The sequence below is a fragment of the Molossus molossus genome, unplaced genomic scaffold (assembly GCF_014108415.1).
Source record: "Molossus molossus isolate mMolMol1 unplaced genomic scaffold, mMolMol1.p scaffold_m16_p_10, whole genome shotgun sequence".
NCBI classification, from domain to species: Eukaryota; Metazoa; Chordata; class Mammalia; order Chiroptera; family Molossidae; genus Molossus; species Molossus molossus.
In genome coordinates, this window is record NW_023425345.1 from 19,321,430 (window position 1) to 19,334,437 (window position 13,008).

The 13,008-nt window shown below is 37.0% G+C and overlaps 1 protein-coding gene across 6 annotated transcripts in view; it reads left to right on the forward strand.

The window, feature by feature from the left end:
* The window catches only part of LOC118623426 (uncharacterized protein C3orf20-like), a 116,014-nt gene that overhangs the window by 55,597 nt on the left and 47,409 nt on the right, over positions 1-13,008 (forward strand). For all 6 annotated transcript variants that reach the window (XM_036250976.1, XM_036250977.1, XM_036250978.1 and 3 more), the window contains exon 13: positions 1,311-1,445. In XM_036250976.1, coding sequence (XP_036106869.1) covers positions 1,311-1,445 — 135 coding nt within the window. The remainder of the gene's footprint in view (positions 1-1,310; positions 1,446-13,008) is intronic.

Here is a 13,008-nt window from a genome sequence, read left to right on the forward strand (position 1 = left end):
GCCACTTTATATGGTGCACTGAACAACCAACCCCTAAGGGCACCATTTATTTTATATAGAACTGTGCTATTCAGTATGGAAGTCACTAACCACCTGTGGTCATGGAACCCTTGAAATACGCTGCAACTGTAAAATACACACTAGATTTTAAGGACTTAGTACAAAAAATGAGAATGTAAAGTATCTAGTTAACAATTGTTACATTGGTTACATGTTGATATGTTAATATTTGGATATATTTAGTTTAAAAATATTAAAATTAATTTCACCTGCTTTTTAATGAAGGAACAACAAAATTTAAAGTTATTTATGTGGCTCACTTCATATTTCTACTTGACAAGCTCTTGTGTAGAAAGTAGCTCCAGGTCTCTGTTCTATATAACTTACAGAATCATTCATGGTGGCCATGTGTCCTACATATACTATTCAGATGGCTATTTTTAAAGAAGTACTGCTTAGTTCTGGAGGGCTAGGGAAGTTTTAAAAAATAGATAAAGAAACTGTACCAAGCAGGTCTACATGTGCAAGTTTCCTGACACTCGGGATTTAGGGTTTCCTCACCCTTTGTCTAGAAAAATCAGGGTTGCTCATGGGGTAGATTATTCAGTTCATATTACCTCAGCTGGCAGCCTTCAGGAAGCAAGGGAGTGTAACTTGTAACCAAACAAAAGTCCTTGCATGCTTAGAGCAGGTGACCTAATTAGGATACTTTATCTACACAAGCCTTTAAATGTGCTGTACAAATCTGCAGATGTCCACTTAAGCTTTAAGATGTCCCTTTATTGATACTTTTCCATTCTTGTCATTTGTAAAATCTATCTGACTTGAATGTTTCACAGTAACAGCTTCTTGTAAAGCTTCTAAGCACTTGGCAGCCATAAATGATTATTTTTCTCAACATCAAGGGAATCAAAGCTTACCAACTACAGTATTTTATAGGAGAGACGGTCTGTGTCTCAGGGTTAGAATTAGGGCTCAGAAGTACCTGTAAATTGACCCATACTTCATTTTCAATCTGAAATGAATCTGACTTTCTTTATAAGCCATGATGACATTAATTGCAAATAGTTCCTGCCCACTCCTCTTCCTTCTCTCTAAGTTGTAGCAACAAATTTGTAGCACAAAACCTAAAACTCATTCCTGACTTAATGGAATTATAGCGAAGCTGTCTGTGAATATTGGTCCCAAATTTCCTTCCAGGCATCATGTAAATGTGTACTTCTACATGAATTATGAGTATGAGAATTGTGTGCAGGAAATGACGATTCTTTCTGTTGTCACTCCCCCCGACCCCCCTGCTCCCCACCCAGGTGAATAAGTTCATCACTGTGAAGATTTCTGGGCGCTTTACCATCACCTTGGTCTACACATGGCATCCTGAAAGTCTAAAACTGTCTCTGGCACCTGTAAAATGCAAGTCTTTTCCTCCATACTTCCCTGAGGTGGTAGGTAAAGAGGTTTCTTGAATCATCTACATGATAACACCTTAGCACAGACCAGAGCAGGAACTATGTTGACTGATTTTAGATTCTTAATATTCAGTATTTTGTGGTGATTTCTATAATATGGATGCTATTATAGCTGTTTATGGACCTTACCTGAGAAATAACTGAAAGTTTGGCATGAGGAGAGGTTTGAAGATAAAGGTAGAGTTGGGAGAAAAATATTTTTTTCCAAGACCATGATTCCTAAGCTTTGAAGAATTAATTTCCTTTGTCCTAAGTGGTTGAATTGTTTGCATTCATGTACTGTATGATTTCTTAAAAATGGTGTAGTGCTCATATATATTTTTTAAAGTGAAATTATATCAATTTAAGGTTGTAGCGGGTTTTTTTTTTTTCATTCTCACCCGAGGACATTTTCCATTTTTTGTTCAGGTAGAGTGGGAGAGAGAGAGAGGAAGAGAGAGAGAGAGAGAAACATTGATGTGAAAGGGACACATCAAGTGGTTGCCACCCACACGACCAACCAGGGCCGGGGACAAACTGCAACCGAGGTACACGCCCCTAGAAGAAACTGAACCTGGGTCTCTCTGGACCGCAGGCCAACACTCTAACTGCTGAGCCAAACTGACCAGGGCTGGGTTTTTTTTAAATCCTCATCCAAGAATATTTTTCTATTTATATTCAGATAAAGTGGGAGGGCAGGAGAGAGAAACATCAACGTGAGAGGTTCACATCGATTGGTTGCCTCCCACAAGACCCCAACCAGGGCTGGGGATGAACTCCAACCAAAGTTCATGCCCTTCACTGGAACCAAAGCTGCGATTCATTGGTCCACGGGCCAATGCTCTAACCGCTGAGCCAAACCAGCCAGGGCTGGTGGGTTTTTTTTAAAGCATAACTGACATTCCAAAAAAACTTGGAGATGTTAGAGCATTGCCAAAACTATGGCTCAAAGTAATTTATCTTAATAATCATTTTACACTCTCACGTAATTTCTGTTGAGGAATTATAGGTTTAAACTTTTGTTTGTCAAGAAGTGAGACCTTAAAACATTAGTATGTCTAATTTCGTATAATTAAGTTGTGAATTAGTTTGATTGATTTTGATCAAACTTTAAAAATTTTGAGTGCATTTATGTGAATGGTACACATATTATAGAACATATATGAACACGTGTAAAAGATCTTTATTTTTAGGGACTGGCATCAAAACTGTGTTACTCTGTAGAATTATGGTGATTATTTCACACATACTGAAATTATATACTTTTGCCATAAATAGTGCCTTTATTTCATGCTTTCTTCCTCCCTGGGTTTTTATGAGCCATGTCAACTAAGCTTACAATCTCTCGCAGTCATTCCATTGTCAGTCCCATCTCCAAAGAAACCAGGGAGTTATTCAAGGTCTGCAAAATGAAGTGCAAGCTAATGAAATCCTCAACACCGGTCAAAGGTGTAAATGTGAATTAGTCATTATTTTGATATTTCAGGCAAAGGTGGATTTTAGTTTTCATTTTATTCTAGTTACTTTTCTCTTTCAACATAGTTGGATTTGTTTTAGAAAAAGAACCAAAGAATCAAGCTATTGAACACAGGTAGGCCCATTTACATAATTACTGGAAGGAATATATGCTGACTTTTGATTGTTTGTATTTATAACATCTTAACTATTTTCAATTTTACAGTTCAGTGGCATATGTACATTCACACTGTCGTGCAATCATCACCACCATCCATCTCCAGACTTCTTCATTTTGCAAGACTATAACTCTGTACTCATTAAACAACAATCTCCCATTTCCCCTGCCACCCCAGCCTCTGGCAGCTGCCATTCTAGTTTCTGTCTCTATGAATTTGACTATCTAGGTACTATATCTAAGTGGAATCATAGTATTCCTCCTTTTGTAACTGGCTAATTTCACTTAGCATTATGTCTTCTAAGTCTATCCATGTTGTCTCATGTGTCAGAATTTCCTTCCTTTTTAAGGGTGAATAATATTTCATTATATTTTAATACTATATATTGTTCATCTATTCATCTGTTGATGAATACTTGGATTGCTTCCATATTTTAGCTATTGTGTATAATGCTGCTATGAACATGGGTGTAAAAATATCTCTTCGAGACCCTGCTTTCAATTCTTTTGGATATATTCTAAGAAGTGGAATTACTGGATCTTACAGTAATTCTATTTCTAATTATTTGAAGACCTGCCATGTTGTTTTTTATATCAGTTACACCATGTTATGGTCCCACAACCAATATACAAGGGAGTTCTAATTTCTCTATATTCTCACCAATATTTGTTATTTTATTTATTATTTTGTGTGTGTTTTAATTATTTTTAATCTTTACCCGAGGATATTTTTCTATTTATCATCAGATAGAGTGGGAGGGAGGATGAGAGAGAGAGAGAGAGAGAAAGAGAGAGAGAGAGAGAGAGAGAGAGAGAGAGAAATATCAACGTGAGAGAGACACATCAACTGGTTGCCTCCTGCATGACCCTGACCAAGGCTGGGGACGAACTGCAACCGAGGTACGTGCCCTTGATCAGAATCGAACACACGAATCACTAGTCTGAGGGCCAACATTCTAACCTCTGAGCCAAACTGGCCAGAGCTATTTTGTGTGTTTTTATTTTTATTTTATTTTATTTTATTTTATTTTATATATATTTATTTATTTATTTAGTTTCATTGATTTTAGAGAGAGAGGAAGGGGGAGAGAGAGAGAGAGAGAAACATCGATGAGAGAACATTGATTGGCTCCTTTCTGCATACCCCCCACTGGGGATTGGGCCCACAACCTGGGCATGTGCCCTGTCCAAGAATCGAACCGATAAGCTCTTGATGCATGGGTCGACGCTTAACCACTGAGCAACACTTGCTGAGAGCTATTTTGTGTGTTTTTAATAGTAGCCATCCTAATGGGTGTGAAGTGTGTAATTAACCTTTTTTTTTCCCAAAACATTAAACAATTTAATTTTGTGAATTAAAAACAAAGCAGCAGCCCTGGCCAGTTTGGCTCAGCAGTTAGAGCGGTAGCCTGCAGTCTGGAGAGACCTGGGTTCGGTTCCCGTTAAGGGCACGTACCTCGGTTGCAGTTTGTCCCCGGCCCTAATTGAGTCATATGGGTGGCAACCACTCGATGTGTCCCTTTCACGTCCATGTTTCTCTCTCTCTCTCTCTCTCCCTCCCACTCTATCTGAACAAAATATCGAAAAAAAAATGTCCTCAGGTGAGGATAAATAAATAAATAAATAAATAAAAACAAAGCAGCACACAAATATATAATATCACAGGGCAACCATATTTTTATCACTTGCCCAATACTGCCTGGTGAATGGATTGTGATATAGGCACCTTATGGATTCTTTGTCATGGAGTCTGAATCATTTGTTTATTCCATAGATGCAAAGTGGTTTTCTTCAGTCATGAAAAAGTGAGCAAGTTTATTACTACAAGATTGTCTCATATATATATATATATATATTATTATTATTATTATTATTATTGCCCTTTGTGGGAAGAAAGGTCTTTATGTAAATTGTATTATTGTTGCCTTAAAGGAGTCAACGTCACCACATATATATAATTTATCTTTATTATTGAGAGGATTACAGATGTCTCCCCTTTTTTTCCCTCATTGCCCTGTCCACCCTGTTCCTGGCCCACCCCAGGCCTGCATCACACTATATATTGTCTGTGTCCATGGGCAATGAATACATGCATATGTTATTTGGTTAATCTCTTCCCACCTCCCTCACCCCTTCCCTCTGAGATTTGTCTGTGTCTTCCATGTTTCTGGATCTATTTTGTTCATCACTTTATTTTGTTCATTAGATTCCACATATAAGTAAGATCATGTGATATTTATCTTTTTCTGCCTGGCTTATTTTGCTTAGCATAATAATATCCAGGTCCCTTCATGCTATCTCAAAGTGTAAGAGATCCTTCTTTTTTTACAGCTGCATAGTATTCCATTGTGTAAATGTACCACAGCTTTTTTATCCACTCATCTACTGATGGGTCTTGGGCTGTTTCCAGATCTTAGTTATTGTAAATAACACTGCTATAAACACAGGGATACATATATTCTTTCTGATTGATGTTTCAAGATTCATAGGATATATTCCAGAAGTGGAATCACTAGATCAAAAGGTAGTCCCATTTTTAATTTTTTCTGCTTTGTTAATCTTTACCTAAGGATATTTTCTTTATTGATTTTTAGAGAGAGTGGAAGAGAGGGAGGGAGGAGGAGGAGGAGACAGAGATAAACATCAATGTGAGAGAGACAATGGATTGGTTGCCTCTCCCATGTACCCCAACCATGGCCAGGGATTGAACACGAAACCCAGGCACCCACCCTTGACTAGGAATTCAATCCTCAACCCTTCAGTGAAGGGGCTGTCACTTCCATCACTGAGCCACACTGGCCAGGGCCCATTTTTAATGTTTTGTGGAAACTCCACACTGTTTTTCATAGTGGCTACATCTGTCTACATTCCCCCCAGCAGTGTACTTGGGTTCCTTTTTCTTCATATCCTAACCATCATTTTGTTGTTTGTTGCTTGATTGATGATAGCCATTCTGGCAGATGTGAGGTGATACCTCATTGTTGTATTTTTTTTTTTTTTTTTTTTTTTTTTTTTTAGAGAGAGATGAAGAGAGAGAGAGAGAAGCATCAGTGTGAGAGAGATACGTTAATCGGCTGCCTCCTGCACTCCCCCCTCTGGGGATCAAGCCCGCAACCAGGGCATGTGCCCTGACCAGGAATCAAACTGGGACCTCTCAGTCCATAAGATGATGCTCAGTCCACTGAGCCACACAGCTGGGCCTCATTGTGGTTTTAATTTGCATTTCTCTGATGATTAGTGATATTGAGCATTTTTCATATGTCTATTGGCCATCGGTATGTTCTCTTTGGAGAAGTGCCTATTTATGTCCTTTGCCCTTTTTTAACTGGATTCTTTGTCTTCCTTTTGTTGAGTTGTATGAATTCTTTATATATTTTGGTGATTAACCCCTTATCAGATGTATCATTGGTAAATATGTTCTCCTATCTGGTAGGTTCCCTTTTCATTTTGATGATGATTTCTTCTAGGATGTTTATGGTTTCACAAATTTCAATTAACTCTTTTATCCATTTTGAGTTTATTCTTGTGTATGATGTAAGTTGTGGTCTAGTTTTATTATTTTCTTGCATGTACCTGTCCAGTCATATACCATGTTCATAGATTGGAAGAATCAACATTGTTAAAATGTCCATACTAGCCCTGGCTGGTTTGGCTCAGCATTTAGAGCACCAGCCCCGACCGGAGAGCCCCGGGTTTGGTTCTGATAAGGGCATGTACTTTGGTTGCAGTTTGTCCACGGCCCTGGTTGGGGTCGTGTGTGTGGCAACCACTCATTGTGTCTCTCTCACATCAATGTTTCTCTCTTTCTTCCTTCCTCCCTCCCTCCCACTATATCTGAAGATAAATGCAAAAATGTCCTCAGGTGAGCATAAAAAAATTAAAATGGCTGTACTACCCAAAGCAATCTATAGATTCAGTGCATTCCCTATTAAAATACCAGGGGCATATTTCACAGATCTAGAACAAATATTTAAAAAATCTGTATGGAACCAAAAAGACCCCAAATAGCTGTAGCAATCCTGAGAAAGAAGAACAAAGCTGGAGGGATCACAGTTCCATATACCAAATTATACTACAAAGCCACTGTAATCAAAACAGCCTGGTACTGGCACAAGAACAGGCAGGTAGATCAATGGGACAAAAGGTTTTTATGGTCAATTAATATTTGACAAAGGACCCCAGCTGGTGTGGCTCAGTGGTTGAACATCGACTCATGCATCAAGAGGTTGCTGGTTTGATTCCTGGTCAAGGCACATTCCCAGATTGTGGGCCCAATCCCCAGTGGGGGGCATGCAGGAGTTAGCTAATCAATGTTCTCTCTCATTGATGTTTCTCTCTCTCTCTCTCCTTCTCCCTTTCTCTCTCTCTAAAAAATCAAAAAAAGAAAAAAAATTTGACAAAGGAGGTAAAAGCATACACTGGTGTAAATACAGTCTCTTCAATAAATGGTGTTGGAAAAATTGGACAGGTACATGCAAAGGACACATAAAATATTCTTGCAATGATCTTCTGCAGTTTCCTCAAGGAACAAAGAGAATATTTCATTACAGAGATTTTTTTTTTAAGGGCTCATTTTCTCCATAAAGTATTTTTTTAGAGTTGGACATAGTGCTATAATCTATCATAAATTCATTTATTTATTCATTTATTCTTAAAGAACTTCACATTTTATTTTTCAATTACAATGACATATATTCAATGTCATTTTATATTAGTATTGGATGTACAGCATAGTGGTTACCCAATCATTTATTTTATAAAGTGTCTCCCCAATAGTTCCAGTACCGACCTGGCACCATACATAATTATCACAATATTACTGACTATTTTTCCTATGCTGTATTTTACATACCCATGATTATTTTGTAACTACCAATTTGTGTTCCTTAATCCATTCACCTCTTTCACCAGCAGTTTATTTAACTTTTAAAAAATCAACTTTATTGAAGTATTATGTATTTATAGTAAAATGCATCCATTTAAGAATATATTTGATGATTTTTGACAAATGTATACACCTATATAATCACCACCACAATCATGATATAATTTCTGTCACATCAGAAGGTTCCCATGTGCCCCTTCCTACTGAGTCCTCCCTGCTCTTGACTCCAGACAATACTGCTTTCTGTAGCTATTAATTAGCTTTGTATTTCTAGTGTAAAAGTATTCACATAGGAAGAGCCAATATGTGCTCTTTTCTGTCTGTACTTTTGCTCAGCATAATGTGTTTGAGATTCATTTATGTTTTGGATGTGTCTGTAGTTCTTTCCTTTGTATGGCTGACTGGTATTCCCTTATGTGGATATACCACACTTTCTTTATTCATTCACACTTTGATGGACATTTGGGTTGTTTTCATCTTTGTCCATTATGGACAGAGCTGCTATAAACATTTATGTACAATTTTTTAAATTAAATATCCTCTTTTATAAAACAATGGTGGCAGAAGATGACAGAAGTTTTGTTTAATGTTTAACTACTTAGTGAAATTAGAAGTTGAGAATTTGTTTTGGTTCCTAACAATTTTTGAAATTTAGTGTCTATGAAATCCTTAATTTAGGAATCCTTGTTTCTAAAGGGGGGCACTGTTGGCATTTTGGGGCCAAGTAATTCATAGATGTGATGGACAATTTAGCACATTTCAGAAGGTGTCCCTGGTCCCCATAAACTAAGTGCCTGTTGTGCCATCAATCAAAAGGCCCATGTACATTTCTGAGTGACCCCAAGGAAGGATGTACTCACTGAGGTGGAAAATTGTTCTGTATTTCTGGGACAGTATTTTGGTATTTACTGTGGGGAGATCAATAATAAGATTGTTGCACTAATCTAGCCAAGATATTATGGACTGGACTACGGTAGAGAGGATGTAAAATAGATGAGAACTATAAGTTAATTAGGAAGCAGAATCCATAGGACAGTTTTATGGCTTATGTAATGAGATGGAGAATCAATCACTAAATAAGGTTAGATAGAATGAGAAAAGAGGGCCAATAAACCAACACCTAAGAGGCAGATAGAGGAGGAGGAGAACCATGTCACCATGGTGGACATGGTGTGCTCCATGTTCTTTCTCCCCTCCCTTTAGTGTACCTTTCTGTACTGCAGAGGTTGGAAAGGTGGAAACTGTATTTTCAGACTCCCTTGCAGATGAATTTCTGGATGCATATTAACCCCATCAATATTAGATGCATTAATGTGATATTTGGACGATGGAAATCATCTCGCTTTGGCAAGAAAGTTCATGGAGTGGTTGGGTTTTCCCACAGCAGTGCTGCATTTTCCAATAATCAGCATCATTGAGAGAGGTGGGAAAAGGACATGAAGCTTGCCATGTCCACCACAGTTTCTGTCTCAGATGTAGGAAGACAAATCCATGTTCTCTGGTTTAGGTCTCTACACCTCCTCTCACCTGGAGTTGGATAATCTTCAACTCTTAAGTTGTGAAAAGAAGTTGGCATTGTTAAACTGGTATTCATTTTTTTTTTTCTTATTTAACATAAAACAGTATTTAGAAATGAAGACCTTTATAATATTTATAAATTGACTGAAATATCTTTATAGTGATAATTTTCCAATATAAAGAATTTTCTTCTTTTTCATAGGCCTGGTCTTTAGTTTTTAAGGAAAATAGTATCACAAAAGCCCTTTGATGTTTACAGAATGTTGTTAATGTGTGTGCATGTGGGGGCAGGGAGTGGATGACAAAGCAGCATGTATTCTTTGATTCCACTTTTGGTCAAAGAAAATATATTCTTATATATGTGTTTTAAAAGACTGGAGGAATGTATGCCTAGTTCTTTTAATGAGTACATTAATTTTGAAGAAAATATATTTTATATATGTAAAGTTCTTACAAAGATGAAAACAATATGGGTAATATTAGCAGAGAAATCAAATCAGAAAAAACATTGTTATTATTAATATGCCGCAATTCAGAAGATTCGAAGGCCATAATTAATACTCATTTCTGTCATGAAACCTACCACTTCCTAAAGATTTAGAATGAGGACACTTCCATCGAGCCTGAAAAATCTTTCTGTGCTATTTTCTTAATAGAGATTGATATATTTATCCCTTGCATTCACATATAGCATGAAGTAATCATCAGAGTCCCTTTTTTTTTACTTTTTTTATCCTCACCCAAGGACATTCTTTTCTATATTTTGTTCAGATAGAGTGGGAGGGGGAGAGAGAGAGAGAGAGAGAGAGAGAGAGAGAGAGAGAGAGAGAGAGAGAGAGAGAAACATCGATGTGAAAGGGACACATCAAATGGTCACCACCTGCACGACCCAACCAGGGCCGAGGACAAACTGCAACCGAGGTACATGCCCTTAGTGGGAACCAAACCCCGGTCTCTCTGGACCGCAGGCCAACGCTCTAACTGCTGAGCCAAACTAGCCAGGGCTTTTTAACTTTTTTATTAATCCTCACCTGAGGATATTTTTTCCATTGATTTTTTAAAATGTTTATTAATTTTTTTAACAGATGGTCCTCCTTTTCACCCTGTTGAGGCCTTTTTGTTGTTGTTGTTGTTGTTGTTGTTGTTAATCCTCACCCAAGGACATTTTTCCATTGATTTTTTAGACAGAGTGGAAGGGAGGAAGAGAGAGAGAAACATCGATGTGAGAGAGATACATCAATTGGTTGCCTCACCCACAGCCCTGACCAGGGCTGGGGATCAAACCTGCAATCCAAATACATCAATAATTGGCCAAAGCAGCAGCTACACTCATTTCCAAAAAAACTTCAAGGAACTTGATAAATTTGACTTTGTCAAAAGTAAAAACTTTGAAAAATACCAGTAAGAAAATGAAAAGGCAAACCATAGGAAAGCAGAAAATGTTCATAATATACATATCTGACAAAGGACTGTATCCAAAGTATATAAACAGTGCTTACAACTTAATAAGACAACCCCCAAAAATGTGCAATAGATTTGAATGGACGTTTCACAAAATAAGATGTGAATTACCAACCAGCACACAGAAAAAATGTTCAGCATTGCCAGTCATCAGGCAAATGCAAATTAAAAGCATTTAATACAAAATAAAAAAATGAGTTGCCATTTAAAGCCCGTTAAAATGGCTATAAATAAAAGACTGAAAATAGCACCTGTTTGAAAGGAGATGGAACAACTGGACCTTTCATACTCTGCTGGTGGGAATGTAAAATGGTACAGCCAACTGAAAAACATTTTGGCACTTTATAAAGTTAAGCATATACCTACTCTGTGACCCAGCAGTTCCACTTCTAGGTATTTATTTACCAAAGCTGGCCACCTATTTTCACACAAAGACTTCTTCTATGTGAAAGTTCAGAGCATCTTTATCATAATATTAAAAAACTGAAAACACCCCAATGTCCATCAGCTGGTGAATGGATAAACCAAAGTACATGCAGACAATGGAATACCACTCATTGATGAAAAGAAATGAGCCACTGATACACAAAAACAGATATATTTAAAAAAACATTGCCCTAAGCAAAAGAAGCCAGACACGAAAGAGCTCACATTCTATGATTCCAGTTATATGAAACTCGAGAAAAGACCCTAGGAGTGGAGCGGGTATTGTTTGCAATGGGAAAGGAGAGAAATTTGGGGTATGTTGGAAATGTTCTAGATTTGGATTATGGTGGTGCTTACAGGGGTATACGTTTATCAAAACTTATCAAACAATGCTACTTATTGAATGTAAATTATACCACCAAAAAGTTGATGAAACAATTAAAAGACTACAAGGAAGACGCAGGTTCAGTTAAGGGTCCAGTAGAAGAGATACATAGAATAGTCACATTTTTAGCATCAAATGGATTTATGAGAGGACATGAACTTGAAAGTTCTGGGATATGTTGCTAAATCATTTAATAATGAGTCTTTATTCTTTGAAGTGGTTCAGAGAAGGTAAATCCAGGTTTTTTCCTATTATTTTATTCATTTTTATAACCTATTTATGCAACTCAGAGAAATAATTCCTACAGTCTTTGTACTTATGAGAGAGAGAGGCATGTTCTAGAATTTTTTAGGTTCATGTATTACTTCTTTGGAGCTTATAAATGCATTTAATTAATCATTTAAAAAAATTCTTTTTCTGCCCTGGCCGGTTTGGCTCAGCGGTTAGAGCATCTGCCTGCAGTCCAGACACCCAGGTTCAGTTCCCACTAAGGGCATGTACCTCGATTGCAGTTTGTCCCCCGCCCTGGTTGGGTCGTGTGAGTGGCAACCACTCAATGTGTCCCTTTCATATCGATCATATCGATGTTTCTCTCTCTTTCTCCATCCCACTCTATCTAAACAAAATATGGAAAGATGTCCTCAGGTGAGGATTAAATATATATATATATATATATACACACACACACACACACACACACACACACACACATATATATATATACACACACATAAACTCTCCTGCTTTTATATTTTCAAAATTTTATTTCTCATACATGTTGGTCATGCCTATGAATATCTTATCTCATTGATTTACTGTCTCTCTTTGCTAGCAAATAGTGTTTTTTAGCAATTCTTAGAGAATTTTCTGTAAATTATGTTTCATTAAAAGAAAACCACTAAAGCAATTCACTTTGGTTGTGATTAACCAATTCAGTAAACATGTGATGGAGAGTGGCTTTAAAAAGTGAGGAGCCAGTATGGGGCTTTTTGATGTCCGAGAGATTTTTATGAATAGTAAAATGCAACCACTTTAGTTTTTAAATTGAAATTTATTTCCCATTAATGTGACCCATTAAACACCAGTTTTATTCATTTTAAGGCCATTAAAATCTGTTAATTTTATCTATACACTGTACTAAGATCTTTATATTTTTGTTGATTAATGTTTGATTAACTCAAATTGATCTGATCTTCCTTTAACAGTTAGACTCTGTACAACTTAATGAATAACAATCCCTTACATATTTTAA